Below are 20,906 nucleotides of genomic sequence, written 5' to 3' on the forward strand. Positions count from 1 at the left end.
GTTTCTTTCGATGGAGGAAAGTTCTTACCTGCAGTAAGAAGTAGCCCAGCCCAGCCACAGGTTTGCTAACTCAAGGCAGTGGCGTTGCAACGGGGTGTGTGTGGCGGGTTCCATGTTTGCAGGGGTGCCAAGAGGTCACCCTGTGGGGGCTCATGGCAACATGAGCAGCCATTGCACTGCCTTAGCCGCTTTTGGAGGATCCTCTGTTCGCGGCTGCAGCCGCGAGCATAGGATCCCAGCGCCAGCAGCAAACCTCTAAGAACAGCGCATGTGCGGCGTCACACACATGCACTGTACATAGTGCACATGCGCTGTATAGTGGTTTGCTGCCAGCGCCACTCCAACACCGTACGGACGGTGCCAGGATCCTCTGCTCATGGCTGCAACTGGAACGGTGGCAAACCACTATACAGTGCATGTGCAGTGTCGCTACGTATGGCACATGCATCGTACATAGCGCTGCCGCACATGCACATGCGCCCTACGTAGTGACACCTGCCCCGGGTGTCACGACGCCTTCCTTCGCCCCTGTCTCAAGGTGAACTTGGTCTAGTCATAATTGGTTGGGCTTAAAGGGGCTGTCTCTAGTACTCTTCCCATCACCACACTACTGTGGTGAGAGAGAATACATTATGGAATTTCTCTCAGCCTGGAAAACTGCACTTGAAGGCATCCTCAAGGAACTCCAGGGATCATCTAGTCCAGCCCTTTGCAATGCAGGAATCTCAACTAAAGCATCCATGACAGATGGCCATCCAATCCCTGCTTTAAAGGTAAAGGTAAAGGTACTCCTGCCCGTACGGGCCAGTCTTGCCAGACTCTAGGGTTGTGCGCCCATCTCACTCAAAGAGGCCGGGGGCCAGCGCTGTCCGGAGACACTTCCGGGTCACGTGGCCAGCGTGACATCGCTGCTCTGACGAGCCAGAGCCGCACACGGAACGCCATTTACCTTCCCGCTAGTAAGCGGTCCCTATTTATGTACTTGCACCCGGAGGTGCTTTCAAACTGCTAGGTTGGCAGGCGCTGGGACCGAGCAACGAGAGTGCACCCCACCGCGGGCATTCGAACCGCCGACCTTTCAATCGGCAAGCCCTAGGCGCTGAGGCTTTTACCCACAGCGCCACCCGCGTCCCAATCCCTGCTTTACAACCTCCAAAAAAGGAGAGTTCACAACCTCCTGAGAGAGTCCATTCCAATGTCAAACAGCTCTTACTGTTAGAAGGTTCTTCCTGTGTTTAGAGTAGACCCACTAAATTAAATTACTGAATAAGATGAAGCTATATGAATTTCAATAGCTCTACTCTGAGTAAAAGTCGGTTTAATTCCACCCTAAATTTGTATCTATACATATAAACAAGTAGATGTAAATGTTATGTAAATCTATATCTTTTTTTAGTTCTCTTTCCCCCCAGCGATGCATGAGAACCTGGTAATGTGTTGTTGTATCTTTGGTTCCAAAGATCCCCCTTCAACATTCGTTGAAGATTGAAGTATTGAAGATTTTGCCAACAGTTCTATTCCAAGCAACTTCCATTACACATCAACCAAATTAATTCGAAAATTACTTTATTCCCCCCTGGTACACACAAAAAATAAGGTTGGTGTTAATTAGGGAAATGGATGATGAACACGGACAATTAAAAAAATACACACAATGATATAATAATTGTGATCACGAAGCAGTGCAATTAGGTTAAAAGGAAAGCATTTGTTGAAAACTAGGGATGGAATTAAACAGAACTCTGATTAATATCTACACTAATTCTGATTTTAATTGATTTGGAAATTGGACACCGAAAGGCAACAGTAGGAAGACGCGGATCTCTGCATGTGCTCAAAGAGGGTTTATGTGAATCTGCTAATCTAGGTATCTTCATTGTATTTCATGCCTGTAGGAGACCCTCCAAGTGTCCCTATTTTCCAGGAACAGTTCCAGGTTTACAGAAGCCGTCCTGGTTTCTAATTTGATCCCAGAACATCCCTATTTTCATCGGAGAAATGATGAAGGGTACGGAGTTCTGTGACCCCTGAGCCAAGGAGATAAATAACAATACAACCTTTAGAAGACATCTGAAGGCAGCCTGAGCTATGTGAGTGCAGAGTGTTTGAGGACTGGGACATAGCAGGGATACCAAAATGCTTGTTTACAAAGCTATTGTATTACCAACTTTACTGTACGCTTGTGATATATGAACCACTTATATAAGCCATCTCCAGCTCCTCGAAAGATTCCATCAAGGCTGTCTCTGAAAAATTTTGCACATTGCTTGGGAAGACAGGCGAACTAATGTCAGTGTACTGGAATCATAGAATCATAGAATCATAGAATCATAGAGTTGGAAGAGACCACAAGGGTCATCGAGTCCAACCCCCTGCCAAGCAGGAAACACCATCAGAGCACTCCTGACATATGGTTGTCAAGCCTCTGCTTAAAGACCTCCAAAGAAGGAGACTCCACCACACTCCTTGGCAGCAAATTCCACTGTCGAACAGCTCTTACTGTCAGAAAGTTCTTCCTAATGTTTAGGTGGAATCTTCTTTCTTGTAGTTTGTATCCATTGCTCCGTGTCCGCTTCTCTGGAGCAGCAGAAAACAACCTTTCTCCCTCCTCTATGTGACATCCTTTTATATATTTGAACATGGCTATCATATCACCCCTTAACCTCCTCTTCTCCAGGCTAAACATGCCCAGCTCCCTTAGCCGATCCTCATAAGGCATTGTTTCCAGGCCTTTGACCATTTTGGTTGCCCTCCTCTGTACACGTTCTAGTTTGTCAGTGTCCTTCTTGAACTGTGGTGCCCAGAACTGGACACAGTACTCCAGGTGAGGTCTGACCAGAGCAGAATACAGTGGCACTATAACTTCCCTTGATCTAGATGCTATACTCCTATTGATGCAGCCCAGAATTGCATTGGCTTTTTTAGCTGCCGCGTCACACTGTTGGCTCATGTTAAGTTTGTGGTCAACCAAGACTCCTAGATCCTTTTCACATGTACTGCTCTCAAGCCAGGTGTCACCCATCTTGTATTTGTGCCTCTCATTTTTTTTGCCCAAGTGCAATACTTTACATTTCTCCCTGTTAAAATTCATCTTGTTTGTTTTGGCCCAGTTCTCTAATCTGTCAAGGTCGTTTTGAAGTGTGATCCTGTCTTCTGGGGTGTTAGCCACCCCTCCCAGTTTGGTGTCATCTGCAAATTTGATCAGGATGCCCTTGAGTCCATCATCCAAGTCGTTGATAAAGATGTTGAATAAGACCGGGCCCAAGACAGAACCCTGTGGCACCCCACTAGTCACTCTTCTCCAGGATGAAGAGGAACCATTGATGAGCACCCTTTGGGTCCGGTCAGTCAGCCAGTTACAAATCCACTGAGTGGTAGCATAGTCAAGACCGCATTTTACCAGCTTCTTTACAAGAATATCATGGGGCACCTTGTCAAATGCCTTGCTGAAATCAAGGTAGACTACATCCACTGCGTTCCCTTCATCTACCAGGCTTGTAATTCTGTCAAAAAATGAGATCAGGTTAGTCTGACATGACTTATTTTTCAGAAATCCATGCTGACTATTGGTGATCACAGCATTCCTTTCTAGGTGCTCACAGATTGTTTGCTTAATGATCTGCTCCAGAATCTTCCCTGGTATTGATGTTAGACTGACTGGGCGGTAATTATTTGGGTCCTCTCTTTTCCCCTTTTTGAAAATAGGGACAACATTTGCCCTCCTCCAGTCTGCCGGGACTTCGCCTGTTCTCCAGGAATTCTCAAAGATGACTGCCAGTGGTTCTGAGATCACATCTGCCAGTTCTTTTAATACTCTTGGATGCAGTTCATCTGGCCCTGGAGACTTGAATACATCTAAACTAGCCAAGTATTCTTGTACTATCTCCTTAGTTATTCTGGGCTGTGTTTCCTCTGCTGAATCATTTCCTCCAAATTCTTCAGGTCGGGCATTGTTTTCTTTATCGGAGAAGACTGAGGCAAAGAAGGCATTGAGGAGTTCAGCCCTTTCTGTGTCCCCTGTTTGCATTTCACCATCTTCTCCTCTGAGTGACCCCACTGTTTCTTTGTTCTTCCTTTTGCTACGAACATACCCATAGAAGCCTTTTTTGTTGCTTTTAACCTCTCTAGCAAGCCTGAGTTCATTCTGTGCTTTAGCTTTTCTGACTTTGTGTCTACACGTGCTGGCTATTTGTTTGAATTCCTCTTTGGTGGTTTCCCCCCTTTTCCATTTTTTGTACACATCCTTTTTTAATCTTAACTCAGTTAAAAGTTCTTTAGATAGCCACCCTGGCTTCTTTAGGCACCTTCCATGTTTCCGTCTCATTGGTATTGCCTGAAGTTGTGCTTTTACTATCTCCCTCTTAACAAACTCCCAGCCATCATGGACTCCCTTTCCTTTTAGTATTACTGTCCATGGGATCTCACCCAGCACTTCCCTAAGTTTTATGAAGTCGGCTTTCTTAAAGTCAAGAAATTGAGTCCTAGTATGCTTGGCTGCTCCTTTCCGTTGTATAGTAAACTTCAGAAGAGCATGATCACTTGCGCCTAATGATCCTTCCACTTCTACCCCATTAACCAGGTCATCGACATTGGTTAGGACCAGATCTAAAATGGCTGTTCCTCTTGTTGCTTCTCCCACTTTCTGGACAATGAAGTTGTCTGCAAGGCCAGTGAGGAATCTGTTTGACCTTATGCTCTTGGCTGAGTTTGACATCCAACGAAGAATCACCAGTGTTGAAGCACTGATTCTTCAACATCAACTTTGTTGGACTGGTCATGTTGTGCGGATGCCTGATTATCATCTTCCAAAGCAACTACTCTATTCTGAACTTAAAAATGGAAAGCGTAATGCTGGTGGTCAACAAAAGAGGTTTAAAGACGCTCTCAAGGCAAATCTTTAAAATGTAGTATAAACACTGACAACTGGGAAATACTGGCCTGCAAGCGCTCCAGTTGGAGAACAGCCTTTACCAAAGGTGTCATGGGCTTTGAAGACACTCGAACTCAGGATGCAAAGGAGAAACGTGCTAAGAGGAAAGCATGCTTGGCAAATCCACACCGTGATCAACTCCCACCCAGAAACCAATGTCCCCTCTGTGGAAGGCGTGTGGATCCAGAATTGGCCTCCACAGTCACTTACGGACTCATTGCTAAGACTGTATTCATGGAAGACAATCTTCCTTGGCTATGAGTGATCCCCAAAGAAGAAAAAAGAAGCTGAACCCCCTGCAATGCAGGAATCTCAGCTAAAGCATCAATGAGAGATCGCCTTCCTCTGCTTAAAAACCTCTAAGAAATGAGAGTCCACCACCTTCTGTGGGACTCCGTTCCACTGTCAACAGCTCTTACTGCCAGAAAGTTCTTCCTGATGTTTAGTTGGAATCTCCTTCCTTGTAACTTGAAGCCATTGGTTTGAGTCCTACCCTCTGGAGCAGGAGAAAACAAGCTTGCTCCATCTTCCATGCGACAGCCATTTAGATAGTTGAAGATGGCTATCTTATATCTTATCTCCTCTCAGTCTCCTCTTTTCCAGGCTAAACATACCCAGCCTTATGATTAAATGATTTTAATGTATTGCTAGACGGCTAAACTCATGATCTATGATTAAAGAAAGTTCTTTTGGGAATTATAAACTCAACGTTTTCACCCCTAGCCATGAATATATCATAATGAGATAGAGGCACCCATTTCTAAGCAACCTTGAAAGCCATTGTCTTAACTCAGTATATTTATTAATGAACGCTTTTTATAAAGTAGTCCCAGGTCGCCGAAAGTCGTCATTATGACAGATAAAGTTATTTCTTTTGGACTGTGAGTTTCTAATGCTGGAATCCTAATGACTCCATCAAAGGCATTATTCTGAGACCATTTCCCCCAATTATCCCCCAGTTATAATGGTCTGCCACCAGTGAAACATTACTGACAGCTCCGAAGCAGCACAAAGCCCAAGTCTCAAATATTCCTTTTGCTTCATATTTCGCCGGGATCACTGGAGAAAATAATTGCTTTTGTTCAAGGAGGATAAAATAACTTTCCCTTAGATTCCCCTTTAACCCTGGGGAAATCTCTTCTTCCCTCCAGCTAAGGAGGTAATATAGTTTAGTCGTCCCTCCACCTCTGTCCACAAGCAATGCCAACAGAGTTCAATGTGTGACAAAGCAAACACAGCTTGGCGGGATCAGTGCTTGCCATGGAACTCTTTAAGAAGATGAAGTCAGTGTAAGCAATCCTTACAAATTCATAGTTACTTGATTGCATCCATTTGGAAAGCCATTTGGCTCAGAGGCTCTGCTCTGCGTCCACCCATTGCCAGCACAGGAAGCCAAAGGCTTCAGATATTTTCTGGGGATCACAGGAGGTCATTCAGTATATAGGATGCAGACAGGTCTTTGCATCCATGTGTGGGAAGCAATAGATTTTGAGCAAGGGCTATAGCTTAGTGGTAGGGACGCGGGTGGCGCTGTGGGTTAAACCACAGAGCCTAGGGCTTGCTGATCAGAAGGTCGGCGGTTCGAATCCCCGTGACGGGGTGAGCTTCCGTTGCCCGGTCCCTGCTCCTGCCAACCTAGCAGTTCGAAAGCACGTCAAAGTGCAAGTAGATAAATAGGTACCGCTCCGGCGGGAAGGTAAACGGCGATTCCGTGCGCTGCTCTGGTTCGCCAGAAGCGGCTTAGTCATGCTGGCCACATGACCCGGAAGCTGTACGCTGGCTCCATTGGCCAATAAAGCGAGATGAGCGCCGCAACCCCAGAGTCAGTCACGACTGGACCTAATGGTCAGGGGTCCCTTTACCTTTACCTATAGCTTAGTGGTAGAGTCAATTCCTGCATTCAAAAGGTCCTGGGCTGGCTGCAAGTTCATTTCTAGACCCAATTCAATGTGCTCACTTTAATGCTTAAATCCCTGAATGACTCAGGCCCCAAATATCTGAAAGACCAACTCCTTCCTTATGGAGCACCGCCACCAAATTTATCAGGATTTTAGTGCAAACGCTCCTAATATTGTATGCAATATTGCCTATATATACTCATTTCTGCAAAATTTTCCCCAATACAATGCATGTCTATATGCTATTTTCAGTAATATACGCATTTGTATGTGCAATTTTCTCTAATATATGTGTTTTCTACACATTTGGCTGGAGAACTGCACTGCGGAAATTGGAGAAGAGCACATTTCAAAGGGCGGCTATGCTTCGCTTTGCAAAATGTTAATTCGGTAGGTTTACCTTGAAATGCAAACAGAATTGAATTAATCCCCCATCCCTATATAATGAGGATCTCTCTTGCAGCCTCTTTGTAAGAAGCAAACCTCGCCCAGGTGGCTCTGATTTCCAGAAAGCAGCTGACTATTTTCTTCAGACTCTTGTATTTCTTCAGGGAAAACACAAGAACCTGAACTCTGGTGTACTGAGATTGTTGTAGCAGATGAATGTTGGGAATGGGAAGACGGAGAAGGCTGGACAGAATTTTGGGTGCCAGATGGGCAGGTGGCAGATTGCTGCGCAGGAGAGGATGTTGGCAAGACATTTTGGCTTGCAAGAAAATAGTAACAGGTTTGCAGTATCAAGAAGGAAGAGGCACAAAACTATTGGTAAGGTTTTGGTGAGTCAGTGGTTGATAAACTTGCGATTACTGGAGCAGAATTGAAGGATGAAGATAGAAATATAGTACAAGATAGGAAGGGATAAATGCTTTTGAAAAATGCAAGCACACAGATGCAAGTTGCAGGGGGGGCCATAGCTGATTTGTAGAACATCTACCTTGTACACAGGAAGGTCCCAGGTTCAAATACTGGCATTTCTAGGTAGTGTAGGAATGGCTCCTATCTGAAACCAGTACTGCTGCTGCCAGTCACTGTAGATCAGGCATGGCCAAACTTGGCCCTCCAGCTGTTTTGAGACTACAATTCCCATCATCCCTGACCACTGGTCCTGTTAGCTAGGGATGATGGGAGTTGTAGTCCCAGAACAGCTGGAGGACCAAGTTTGGCTATGCCTGCTGTAGACAATCTTTAGTAACGTGGACCAGTTTTCTGACTCAGTGTAAAGCAGTTCCCTATGTTTCTAAATGTAAGTGGAAAAACTGGGCACTCCATAAGCCTTCTGCATATTTTCTGATGTGATGAAAACTCTTATGCCAGACAGATAGTCACCTCTTTGGGTTGGCATGCCTTTAATATCTGAATATAGCAGCCATCAGGTTCTTGGCTCCAAAGTGAATGTAATAAATGAATAAATGATAGAAGAAATTTTTAAAAAACCTGCAAAGTACTTCAGATACCAGACTTCTCATGCAAGCAACCAAGAGAAGCCTGATACGGACATATGGGCTTCCTATGGAAGGCCATGCACCGTTTAAAAAGGAGCAACAAGTGTCATGATTGCTACATGAGACATTTTAGTAGATAATACTGATCGCCACAGATCTTCCTCTAAGACAGAGGTGGCGAAGGGGATCCAGCTAGAAGGCAGGATCCTTATCTCCCCCACCTCTCATGGGCCATGTTTGATAGGTAAAAAAAGGGTAAAGGTAAAGGTACCCCTGCCCGTACGGGCCAGTCGTATCCGACTCTAGGATTGCGCGCTCATCTCGCTCAAGAGGCCGTGAGCCATGCGCCGTCCGAAGACACTTCCGGGTCACGTGGCCAGCGTGACGAAGCTGCAGCTGGCGAGCCAGCACCAGCGCAGCACACGGAAACGCCGTTTACCTTCCCGCTATAAAGCGGTACCTATTTATCTACTTGCACTTTGACGTGCTTTCTAACTGCTAGGTGGGCAGGAGCTGGGACCGAACGACGGGAGCTCACTCCACCCCGGGGATTCGAACCGCCGACCATACGATCAGCAAGTCCTAGGCACTGAGGTTTTACCCACAGCGCCACCCGTGCCCCAGTTTGATAGGTAAGGAGCTATAATCACCTGACATCACAATGATCATTTTTTTGTCCATTCGGACAATCAGCTGATCACTGTGGCTTGAAAAGTACAAAACTGCTTTGGCCCAGGCACATCTTTAGCTACCCCACACCTGGTGTCCTAGGGGAGGTGGCTGTGGTTTGGTGAAAACGGTCTGACATGTGAAATGGGGAGGCCTGGAAGATGTAATGAGGTTCATCACTCCTGTCATAAGATGTCATTCTGGTTATTTATCTTCTTCCTAATCAGCTAGATGCCTTGTTCCACTGGTCTGGATGTTTAATCACCAGCTCTGGTCAGGGATCTGACCTATGAGGAAGGGAATGTTCTAGCACAGACCCATAGTAACGTTAAGAACTGGTCCTTGAGCTAGTTTTGTCATCCTCCCTCCCTTTCATTTTTCCTCATGTGCCAGAGACTCTCTTAGAACTGATTTTTGAAAGCTGCTCTGAGAACCTTTTTTGGGGGGGTGGGGTGGGGTAGAGGGAAGGGTATAAATAAACCAGGAGGTCACTCGTTTTCAGCCTTTCCCTCAAATAATTTCTAAAGCACAATTGTTGCCCTGCCCTTATGCCCCCCAGTTAGGAGCTGATGGATTGGTTTCGGTGCTGTCAAAACTGTGTATTCTGTGCTTAATTCTGATTGAGATGTGCTTTGAGATTGTCAGCTCCAACAAGAAGGTAAGAGAAGAAAATATTTGCGGACTGAAAGCCTCAAAATACTAGAAGCTGCATGCTTACGTGATAGGATGCTCTTTCTTCTCTATCCATCGGACGGGTCACGTACATTCTCCCAGACACAGGGTCAATGTTGAAGACTTCCATAGGTGGCTGGTCAGCTCCCACGCCAGTGATGCTGTATCTTATGTGGATCTCGCTGTCCTTATCCGAACGTATCTGAATAAAAGATGAAAGGGAACCATGAAAGAGCCTGGAATGCAAGGCAGGCGGGAAAGAAAGTTCATGGTGACATGCACACAAAGACACACAAAGCTTTCAAGAGTAGAGAAAAATAGCCTATTATTCTACACACATGTGGATTTGGGCAGGGGACAACTCAGCAACCTGTTCACAAAAGACCAAGGAGATGCTCGTTTCAGGAATCTTTCCAACATCTTCTGTGACACAATGCACGCTGTGTGCTTACGCATTTCAGCCATGTGTGGACTCTGTGTTATTTATCCGAGCCCCTGAGATCACAAACAATTTCTGTGAGATCCACAAGCCACTGGCTCATAGGTCCCACGGCTTGCATCAGTAATAGTGCCCAGTGGATTCCAGAAAGGCAAATGGGAATTTGGGAAACAAAAGGCGAAGTCACTGCCAGACTGGTCTGTTTTAACAATCTGTGAAAACGCACATACACAATCTCTTTATCTGATCAAAATATTTGCATGTTGCCTGCCCTACAGCCATATTATCAGGGCAGCTTGCAACAAAGAAAGAAGCAAATTAAAACTGCATACAATAAATCAATAAAACCTGTGAAAACAGCATATCAATAAACCATAATACAGATATATATATATAAAGAAGAGGCAGATTATGAGACTTGGGAAAATAAAAATGACATCAAGGTAGATGCTGCGTAATCCTCTCTGGAACAGGTAGTCCACTGCTGGAGTGTGACTACTGAAAAGGACCATTTTTTTTAAAAGGATTGCTGCACATCACATGGAAGGAACACCCAGAGAAGATGGAGCCATTCAGAGGATAACACAGTTTCCTTTCTCTTCTCCATTGCACAAAATGGCTATCGGCCCTGATTTGTCAGAAACAGCATGCTTCTGAATTCCAGTTGCTAGAAATTGGAGAGGGGAGAGTTCTGTTTGGCGCATGTCTTGCTTGTGGTCTTCCCACGGGCAACCATCTGGTTGGCCACTGTGAGAATGCAGGATGCTGAACAGGACAGGCCAATTCTGAGCACAATTCAAAGTGTTGGTGTGGACTTACAAAGCCTTAAACGGCCTAGGCCCTGTATACCCAAAGGAGCATCTCCACCTCCACCATGCAGCCTGGACACTGAGGTCCAGTTCTGAAGGCCTTTTGGTGGTTCTCTCACTGCGAGACATGAAGCTACAGGGAACTAGGCAGAGGGCATTCTCAGTAGTGTTGCTCACAACTATTTGACATCTTGAAGGCAGCCCTGTTCAGGCAAGTTTTTAATGGTTGATGTTTCACTGTGTTTTTTATATTTTGTTGGAAGCTGCCCAGAGTGGCTGGGGCAACTCAGTGGGATGAGCGGCATATCATCATCATCATCATCATCATCATCATCATCATCCAGGAGGGCTCCTCTTATAATCTTAAAATAGATTTTTACCAGCAGAGAAGTTAATACTAGATGAGGCGCTGACACAAACTGATAGATGGCTTTAACTCAGGGTAAGAAAGAGCAGATGCATCACTCACAATAAAAAGAGGACCTACTGTATGAAGATACAGTGGTACCTTGCGTTACAGATGCTTCAGGTTACAGACACTTCAAGTTACAGACTCTGCTAACCCAGAAATAGTATCTCGGGTTAAGAACTTTGCTTCAGGATGACAACAGAAATCAGAGAATTGTGGATAAAACACAGCTAAAATTCACACAAAAATAATAAAAACCAAGCATACATCAGATAACTATCATTGCAACACAGATAAAATACAGTGGTACCTCGGGTTACAGACACTTCAGGTTACAGACACTTCAGGTTACAGACTCCACTATCCCAGAAATAGTACCTCAGGATAAGAACTTTGCTTCAGGATGAGAACAGAAATCATGTGGCGGCAACACGGCGGCAGCGGGAGGTCCCATTAGCTAAAGTGGTGCTTCAGGTTAAGAACAGTTTCAGGTTAAGAACGGACCTCCAGAACGAATTAAGTTCTTAACCTGAGGTACCACTGTATGGGTTTGTTTAAAATGTGCCTATGCTAATTTATCTGTATAGGTGCAGATTTAGAAATTACTTTTGTTCTTTAAATGCAATATGTTTCGCCATTGTCTGCTGTGTCCAGGCAGCATAAAGACCTTGTGTGCAGTGTGACAGTCCCTCAAACAGGGGACCCCTTCAAACAGAGGCTTATCCTGTGTGAAGTAGCCCATATTGCCACCCTGTTTTGACTGTGCTTGCAGTTCACCGAAAGTCAGTTTCAAGGCCACCTCTGCCACCCCATCATGCATATTTTCCCAAGGAAAATAAAAGCAAATAAACAACAAGCTCTGCAAAGATAGTTTCATTCACGTTTCCAGCCACCAGATACAAGACAGTCAGTAGGCTGTTTGAGACGTAACTGTGGCAACCTTGACCTGTTATCGCTCTGCAATCTGAAGTTAATTTTCTGATCAGCAATGTAAAGGAGTTCTTGTAAGATCAGGACTATTTCTGAAAGGGGTAAGAGGGGTGCAAGGTACAAGGGAGAAACAAACCATCTTGACACCCCCCTCAGCTTCAGAAAACATTCTGATGAGTATCGTGGTGACAAGCAAATGCTCTCTTTGACATCCCCCTGCCCAGATTTATGAAAGAAAGAATGTGGAGGGGTGGGGAAATGGGGGTGGAGAGAGAGAGAGAGATAATACAAACCCACTTTACAGCAAAAGAAGATTGAAACTTCACATCTCGATGGCAGTCGCTTTTCAGGGTGAGTCGGGATGTGCTGATGAAGATGCACATCCATGTGCAACAGGCACAAAGGAGATGGCTATGTTAATAAATACTGTATTTTTCGCTCTATAAGACGCACCAGAACACAAGACGCATCTAGTTTTTGGAGGACGAAAACAAGAAAAAAAATATTCTGAATCCCAGAAGCCAGAACAGCAAGAGGGATCGCTGCGCAGCGAAAGCAGCGATCCCTCTTGCTGTTCTGGCTTCTGGGATAGCTGCGCAGCCTGCATTTGCTCCATAAGACGCACACACATCCCCCCTTAATTTTTAGGAGGGAAAAAGTGAGTCTTGTAGAGCAAAAAATACGGTAAATAAATAAAAGAGCAAGCAAGCAGGCAGGGAAACAGATAAGTTCTGCTCTGGCTGAACGGAGGCAGCTATGGAGGTAGCGACGGCAGGAACATTTTGTCCTTCAGAGCAGAGGTAAGTCAAGGAAGGGATGTAGGATTTCTGCTCTCCCTCACTGGTGTCTTTTAACTTCAAAAGCTATCAACCCTTCTTTACAAGTCGGGTGTCAACTGATCAACATATTTTCTAAAAAATTGTGTTGTTCTCAGTGTCTCCTAAAGACTTTTTATTTATTTAGGCAAGCCTAGCCGGATGCGTAACGTTAAGATGTTATTTTATTTTATTATCCGTATTTTAAACACCTGCTGATTTTACTCACAATTTTTAGGTTTTTTTTAATAAATTATTTCTTAATGAGCGCTTTGTACACTATGTAAACAGCTCAGAGGTTATGGATGATTAAGCGTTATAGAAATCCTGCTAAATAAATAAAAATAAAACATATCATTTGCCTTTTAACTAATTAATCAATTGGTGAGAGTGGATGCTACCCAAACTTCAGTAGAAGAGTTTTTATGAGATACTGAAGGATTTTTAAGATAACTTTCAGCTTAATAAACATGAGCTTCCATTCATTGTTCAAAGAAAGAGCATCTCTCATATTTTGTTTGTCATTTCCCACTGTAGTCTCACACCAGGAATAAAACAGTTCCAGTAATTAAGAACTGAGCTCTCAAATCTTCACCCCATTGATTAAGGGCCCCCGTGATTCATTAACTAAAACTTAGCTGATTGATCTACTGATTAAACCACCTGAATCTTGCAACCTTTGTTATTTATTAATTACACCTGTACCATACTCTTTCTCAGAAGACCCCTAAGGGCCAAGCCGTATTTGAGAATAACTGGCATAGAGTAGGAGTTCAGACCAAGGTGGCAGCAGGGCTTTCATCCTTTACCCCACTGCAGTCCCAATTGGAAAGGCTTCTCCCTGTGCCAGTTATTTGCAATGGGAGGAAAGCATCCATTAGACAGACAAAGGAAATAACTTATTCACACAGTGCATAATTAAACTAGGGAACTTGCCTTCACAAGAGGAGGTAGTGGCCACCAACTTAAAGGTAAAGGGACCCCTGACCATTAGGTCCAGTCGTGGTCAACTCTGAGGTTGCGGCGCTCATCTCGCTTTATTGGCCGAGGGAGCCGGTGTACAGCTTCTGGGTCATGTGGCCAGCATGACTAAGCCGCTTCTGGCGAACCAGAGCAGCGCATGGAAACGCCATTTACCTTCCCGCCGGAGCGGTACCTATTTATCTACTTGCACTCTGACGTGCTTCAAACTGCTAGGTTGGCAGGAGCAGGGACCGAGCAATGGGAGCTCATCCCATTGCGGGGATTCGAACCACCGACCTTCTGATTGGCAAGTCCTAGGCTCTGTGGTTTAACCCACAGTGCCACCCTTACGGCCACCAACTTGGATGGCTATAAAAGAGGATTAGACCAATTCATAGAGGATAAGTCTATGGATGGCTACTAGCAACCCTTGCTATGTTCCACCTCCAGTGTTGTGGTGGTGGTGGGGACATCCTTCCTGAGTGGCAGATGCTTGGGAACCACAGGTGTGATGTGTGCTGTTGTGCTCATTTTCTGCTCATGGGCTTCCCATATGCATCAGGTTGGTTGCTGTGAGAAGAGAATGTTGGTCAAGATGCATCTTTGGCCTGATTCAGCAGGCTCTTCTTATGTTCCAGCAAAATAAAAATAAAAATGAGGGTTTCAAGTTTATTATTGTTTGTGTTGTATTAGCAAAGACAAAGCCAGAGAATGAGGCCAGCCTAGTATTCTCTGCTGATTCCAAGATATAGAATGAATCAACGCTTGCGGGAATAGCTATGGGAGGCTGTCATGATGAGCTCTTAAATGTACTTCTACAACACAACTGATGGGTCACAAACCATTTGGAGGACAGAAGGATCTGGCTAGGCCAAGACTCTGATTGATGCAAGGGGAGGACAGATGAAAGAGAGTCATAATGGAAGTTGAGGTCAATTTCTAAAAGCAGCCAAGGAATATAATGCAGGCAGTAGGAGTGACAATGCTGAGGAGTCAGAGAGATGCTTGCAGAAACAGTGATGTGATATTGGGACTTAGACAAATCTGAATGACTCAGTAACAGGGTCTTTTCACTGTTTTGTTTGTGGTGGGCTAACCCTCATGAATGGGACACGGGTGGCGCTGTGGGTAAAACCTCAGTGCCTAGGACTTGCTGATCATATGGTCGATGGTTCGAATCCCCGCGGCGGGGTGAGCTCCCGTCGTTCGGTCCCAGCTCCTGCCCACCTAGCAGTTTGAAAGCACGTCAAAGTGCAGGTAGATAAATAGGTACCGCTTTATAGCGGGAAGGTAAACGGCGTTTCCGTGTGCTGCGCTGGTGCTGGCTCGCCAGCTGCAGCTTCGTCACGCTGGCCATGTGACCCGGAAGTGTCTTCGGATGGCGCTGGCTCACGGCCTCTAGAGCGAGATGAGCACGCAACCCTAGAGTCGGACACGACTGGCCTGTACGGGCAGGGGTACCTTTACCTTTACCTTTAACCCACATGAAAGGCATTGAAATCCAGGAAGCATTGTGCTCACCCTCAATTGCCATCCTTGTCCTTGTTAACTGCTTTGCATACAGAATGTCCCAGCTCCAATATGCAGCCACATCATCATGCTGCAATCTTGCACAATCCTGAGATCTTTTTCATATGTACTACTGCCAAGCAGGACACACACACTCTTACACCTGGTGCATTTCATTCCCCTCCCCTAACGGCAGACCTTCTTATTTGTCTCTGTTGAATTTCATTTTAAGAATATAAGAAGAACCCTTCTGAATCAGGGCAGTGGTCTATCTAGCTGAGCAACCTGTTCTCATAGTGTCTAACCAGCTGCCAATGGGAAGCCCGCAACCAGAACCTGAGCACAACAGCAACACTCTCCCCTCTTGCAATTTCCAGAAATTGATAATTTGGTTTGCTTCCATCCTGCTTTTTCTTTTGCATTTTGCATTTTATTCCTATCTGCTGAGGTGTTTGCTGTCACCGTCAGTTTATGTGAACCACAAATATGGTAAGATTTTCCTCTGCCCTTTCCTCTAGAAGTCATTGATGAAAACTGTTTCACCCTCTTCTACCTGTAGGTAGTCAGAAGTTCATGGTAGGGCAAACTATACCCTGTTATAAATTCTGCTTCTGGCATTTGTGGAAGGCAAAGGTTTCGGCTAATAGCAAGATTAAAATCAACTGCTGAACTTCAGAGTCCAGGGCTGGTTTTTTTTTTTTTAAACAACAACAACAAGGTCCATTACTGAAGTATTAACAGATTTAATTTCAGAGCTGGAAGATTATAGTCCTTTAGTTATCACTTAAAACTTAAAAGTTTGAAGCAAGGGGAGTGTAGCTCAAGGAGCTTCCAAGCATTTAAGGCTCTGAGACATGATTATGTACGGTCAATGGGATAACACGCTTGAAATATATATATATTATGAACCTAGTCACCGAAATTAAAATTACTTCAAGATGAGGCTATACCAAAATGGTGAGACAATCCGATTAATTTATTCCAAATGGGGAGAGTGGCAGAGTGCAGTCCCCAGCCCTCCCTCCCTGCCCCTGCCAAAGGATGTTTAAGTGTAACAAAAGGAGTCAAAACAGCACAGGAGTTTGTAAAATCCCGAAGTGGCAGCAGAAAATCATTTCGGATATTTATTTTTGTACTTCAGGGCATCAGCTGGCGGTGTGGCTTGACACTGCTTCGGTATTAAACTCCGCATTACCACATGTCATCTTAGAAGAGCTGATAATGTGACTACTCCTTGGACCATCTCACGAGGCTTTTCACAAACCTCTGTCAAACCAAATCTCTCTCTCTTGATCAATAACGGTGCACAGAGAAGGGGGCTATTTGCAGCGTCTAAAAGGGCTGGATTAGCAGAATACTGTAAATACAGATGGCAGGGACTAATTCCAGCTCTTAAGCAGTGATCATGCAAATCACTTAGGCATGCGAACAGCTCCCTTGAGTTCAAAGGGATTACTCACATGAGCAGAGTAGCTTGCGCACCCTGCATATTAGCTGAAATCAAGACTTATTTTGTGCAATCAGGGCAGCCTGGCTTGGCACCATGCATGCAAACCCAACGGCTTTGGCCATGATAAGTGCACGGCAGCTGATGTTGTCCTTAGCTCCCCTGCTGATAAGAATTTCGGTTCCTGAAACAGCAGTGGTAGCTGGTGACATTATTGGGATCGGTAGGGCAGAAGGCAGGGAGACCAGCAATTTTGGAGGCAAAGGCAATGCATACAGCCTCCAACATCCCAGTGAGGAAAATTAGGACACCACGTCAGCGGAGGTCCCGCTCCCTCTCATTCAGATCCCCCCTATCTCTCTGCTCTCTGCTCCCCCTTCCTTCACTGTCTCCCTTGGGGATCACAACTCTCACCTCCTGCACCATCACGATGATGGGTCCTTACACACCTTCGCCCACTAACACTGCCCGCCACCTGCCAAGTACAGAAGGAGGAAGGGGGGTGGTGCAACGTGACCACAAAGTGAGAGCACAGAAGCAAAATAGTCTGTATTTGGCCCCACCCTCTGATGGGAACCAACTTATTCATGCCAGACACAAAAACAGTGCATTTTTTTTTTGTCCCACACTCTGGTACAGGCAGAGTGCAGGAGCCAAAATGGGACATCCCGGGGTGTGTGTGTGTGGAATCAGAAGCTGCGGTGGCTTCCATAATTGTGGGATGTCCTGATCACCGCACAACTGGGTGTTAGGGAAGAAGGGAGGCAGGCAGTGGTGGAGAGTAGGCGGGGGCAGGGCTGGCATGCATCCTGGGGGGCGGGGTGAGCCGCCTGTGGGGGCGTGGCACCCAGTGTGGGTGGGGGGAGATCCACGATGGCACCCTGCTGGGATCATGCTGCCGGGGGCGGTACGCCCCCCCCTGCACTCCTCTTCCTCCGCCAGTGGAGGCAGGTGGGTGATGGCTGAGAGTAGACTGAAGTTGATGGGGCAGTGTTCCTGTCAATAGCTCATCCTACATTCAAGTAGGAGCCTGGTGGAGACACATGCCCAACTGGCATGTTCTCTCCCTCCTGGTCGATCGTTCGGGAGCTTCATTAGCTTTCTTCAGCCCGAATATCAAAGCAACCGATGCCAACAGACATCGGCACACTTAGGGATCTGCAGAGTCTGCGCAGTTCGCAACTCAGCATTTTGGCTAATCTGCTTTATTTACATATCAACACACACAGAGCACTGCAACATGGCTCCCTCTCTCTCTAGCATCAGACAGCAAAGAGAAAAAGAACAAAGGACGATAGCCCCACTTCACAGAACACAGTAACACAAACATCCTGTCTCCGTCACTTCCCACTCTGTGGAGTCAAAACATATACTGTCATGTGGCAGACAACAATCCCATGACTGCAATCATGGAGCAGGAATTCTAACAGTTCCATTCATGCTAATGGACGAGCCTCCACTGTGCAACAGAGAGCTGATGTACATGACCACTGGAGCCACAATGGCAGATGGAAATCCAGCTCAAAGCACTGTACTGACTTCCCATCTGTGGCATCTAAAGGTGTCAATAAGCACTGCAAATGCACTATTGGGATGCTAAAGTGAATTAACTATCTAGGGACATGGGTGGCACTGTGGTCTAAACCACTGAGCCTCTTGGGCTTGCCGATCAGAAGGCTGGTGGTTCGAATCCCTGTGATGGGGTGAGCTCCCGCAGCTCTGTCCCAGCTCCTGCCAACCTAGCAGTTCAAAAGCATACCAGTGTAAGTAGATACATAGGTACCACTGCGGCAGGAAGGTAAACAGCATTTCTATGTACTCTGGCTCCCGTCACGGTGTTCTGTTGTGCCAGAAGTGGTTTAGTCATGCTGGCCACATGACCCAGAAAGCTGTCTGTGGACAAACGCCATCTCCCTCGGCTTGAAAGTGAGATGAGCGCCGCAACCCCATATCACCTTTGACTAGACTTAACCATCCAGGGGTCCTTTACCTTCTTTACCCTATGAATGGGAAGAGAGCAGCTATGTCCAAGCAGATAGGAAAATCTGAACCACACTGATATGGTGAGAGGACTTCTCTGGACCATGGACCTTGCCTCCCTATCAGTGCAGAAGCTTCTCTTTCTCCACCTACAGAATGCAAAATCACCTTGCACACTTCTCCACTCCACTGTTGATTAACAGCCAACGATCTGAATTATACCAATTCATCTTATTTGTGATGTGATATTGCACACAGACACCCTGCCCCCCAAAATAGGTTGGCACTTCGGGAAATAAAAAGAAGCATTTTTGCACCTTAAGGAAATCAACAAGAATGGAAGTGACTTGAAGAAAGCTTCTTTGCCTCTTTCAAGTATCCGTGAGTTTTCGAGTAAGTGACATGAAACACTGGTAAATGGAAGGCAAATAAGCTTTAAATTGCAGGAGATGAAAGGCAACATATGGAATGGAAGCCCAGGGCCAGACCAGTTAGGGCACAAGAAGTTTTCAGGATTTGTTTCATTGGTCAGCACTTAAAGGAAGCACTAAAGGAAATAAAAATGTCCTTTTATGTATTAATCCACGACTGCCACTCTCCCCTCTTCACTCCTGCCTGAGTCTGTAGATTTAGTACTTAGTTGCTAAAAATACACTGGCAGAATTTTATTATCGGGATTTGTTGTTGTTTTATCTGAGACATAAAGGCGTTCACCCACATTTGTACAAAATCCCTTATTTCACTGTCAGGTACAGCCTCATGAGAGTTTTAATTAAGGGTGCCACTGAAAGTCAGCATGGGGGAAGACTGGAAACAAACTCCCCCATTTCAGAAAAGGCAATCCAGCTATGTGCTGAAGAAAATTCCTTACTGAAACTTGCCTTTGCTCATTATGACCTTGCGGGAGGAGTCGTCTGCAGCACCTTGCTCATCAAATATGCAGATGACACCAAAGTGGGATGGGTAGGTCTTGCCGCAGAAGACAGACTCAGGTTACAAGATGACCTTAAAAGACTGGAGAACTGGACCCAAACTAACAAAATGAATTTCAATAGGGACAAATGTCAGGTTCTGTACTTAGGCAGAAATAAGCAGCTGCACAAATATAGGATGGGGGACACCTGCTTTGCCAATAACACATATAAAAAGGATCTAGGGGTCTTAGTAGACCATGAGCTTAACATGAGTCAACAGTGTGATGCAGCAGCAAAAAAAGCTAATGCTATTCTAGGCTGCATCAACAGACGTCTAGTGTCCAGCTCAAAGGAAGTCATAGTACTGCTCTATTCTGCCTTGGTCAGACCACACGTGGAGTCCTGTGTCCAGTTCTGGGCACCACAGTTTAAGAAGGATATTGACAAGTTGGAAGGTGTGCAGAGTGACCAAGGGTCTGGAAACCAAGACTTATGACCAATGTCTTTGGGAATTGGGTATGTTCAGCTGGAAAAGAGACTGAGAGGAGACATGACAGCTTTTCTTTCAATATCTTTAGGGCTGTTATATGGAATATGGAGCAAACAGGCTATTGACTGTTTGGCTCCGAAGCGCCCTCTCCGATTGCATGGAGCCCAGACAGCCCCGTGGTTTTCCACGGATCTGAGGGCAATGAAACAATCGTTGAGACGGCTAGAGCGCCGGTGGCGGATGACCCATTCTGAAGCTGACCAGACACAGGTTAGAGCTCAATGTCGAGCCTACCAAGTAGCGGTAGCGACAGCGAAGAAGACTTTCTTCACTGCCTCTATTGCATCTGCAGAAAACAGCAGCAGGAGACTTTTTCAGGTGGTCCGCAATTTAGCGGAACCACCTGCTACATCGGGGCCCAGTACGGGCCACATGATCTCCTGCAATGATTTTGCAAAGTTTTTTTGCAGATAAAGTCGCTCAAATTCGGGAAGAGGTAGACGCCACCGTGGGAGCAGGGCCAGGGCGGGAGAGTGCTAGAGTCCTGTCTAGTCAAATTGCGTGGGATCAATTCCAATCTGTTACCTCCG

At 45.7% G+C, this 20,906-nt stretch overlaps 1 protein-coding gene and 1 long non-coding RNA gene across 9 annotated transcripts in view; one reads left to right on the forward strand and one right to left on the reverse strand.

The window, feature by feature from the left end:
- The window catches only part of LOC310680777, a 446,371-nt gene that overhangs the window by 199,269 nt on the left and 226,196 nt on the right, over positions 1-20,906 (forward strand). The window lies entirely within an intron of this gene.
- CDH4 (cadherin 4) overlaps positions 1-20,906 on the reverse strand; it is an 811,352-nt gene that overhangs the window by 171,709 nt on the left and 618,737 nt on the right. For all 8 annotated transcript variants that reach the window (XM_083447288.1, XM_083447293.1, XM_083447292.1 and 5 more), the window contains one exon: positions 9,658-9,813. In XM_083447288.1, coding sequence (XP_083303414.1) covers positions 9,658-9,813 — 156 coding nt within the window. The remainder of the gene's footprint in view (positions 1-9,657; positions 9,814-20,906) is intronic.

Source organism: Podarcis tiliguerta, assembly GCF_965153285.1.
Source record: "Podarcis tiliguerta genome assembly, chromosome: 6".
NCBI classification, from domain to species: Eukaryota; Metazoa; Chordata; class Lepidosauria; order Squamata; family Lacertidae; genus Podarcis; species Podarcis tiliguerta.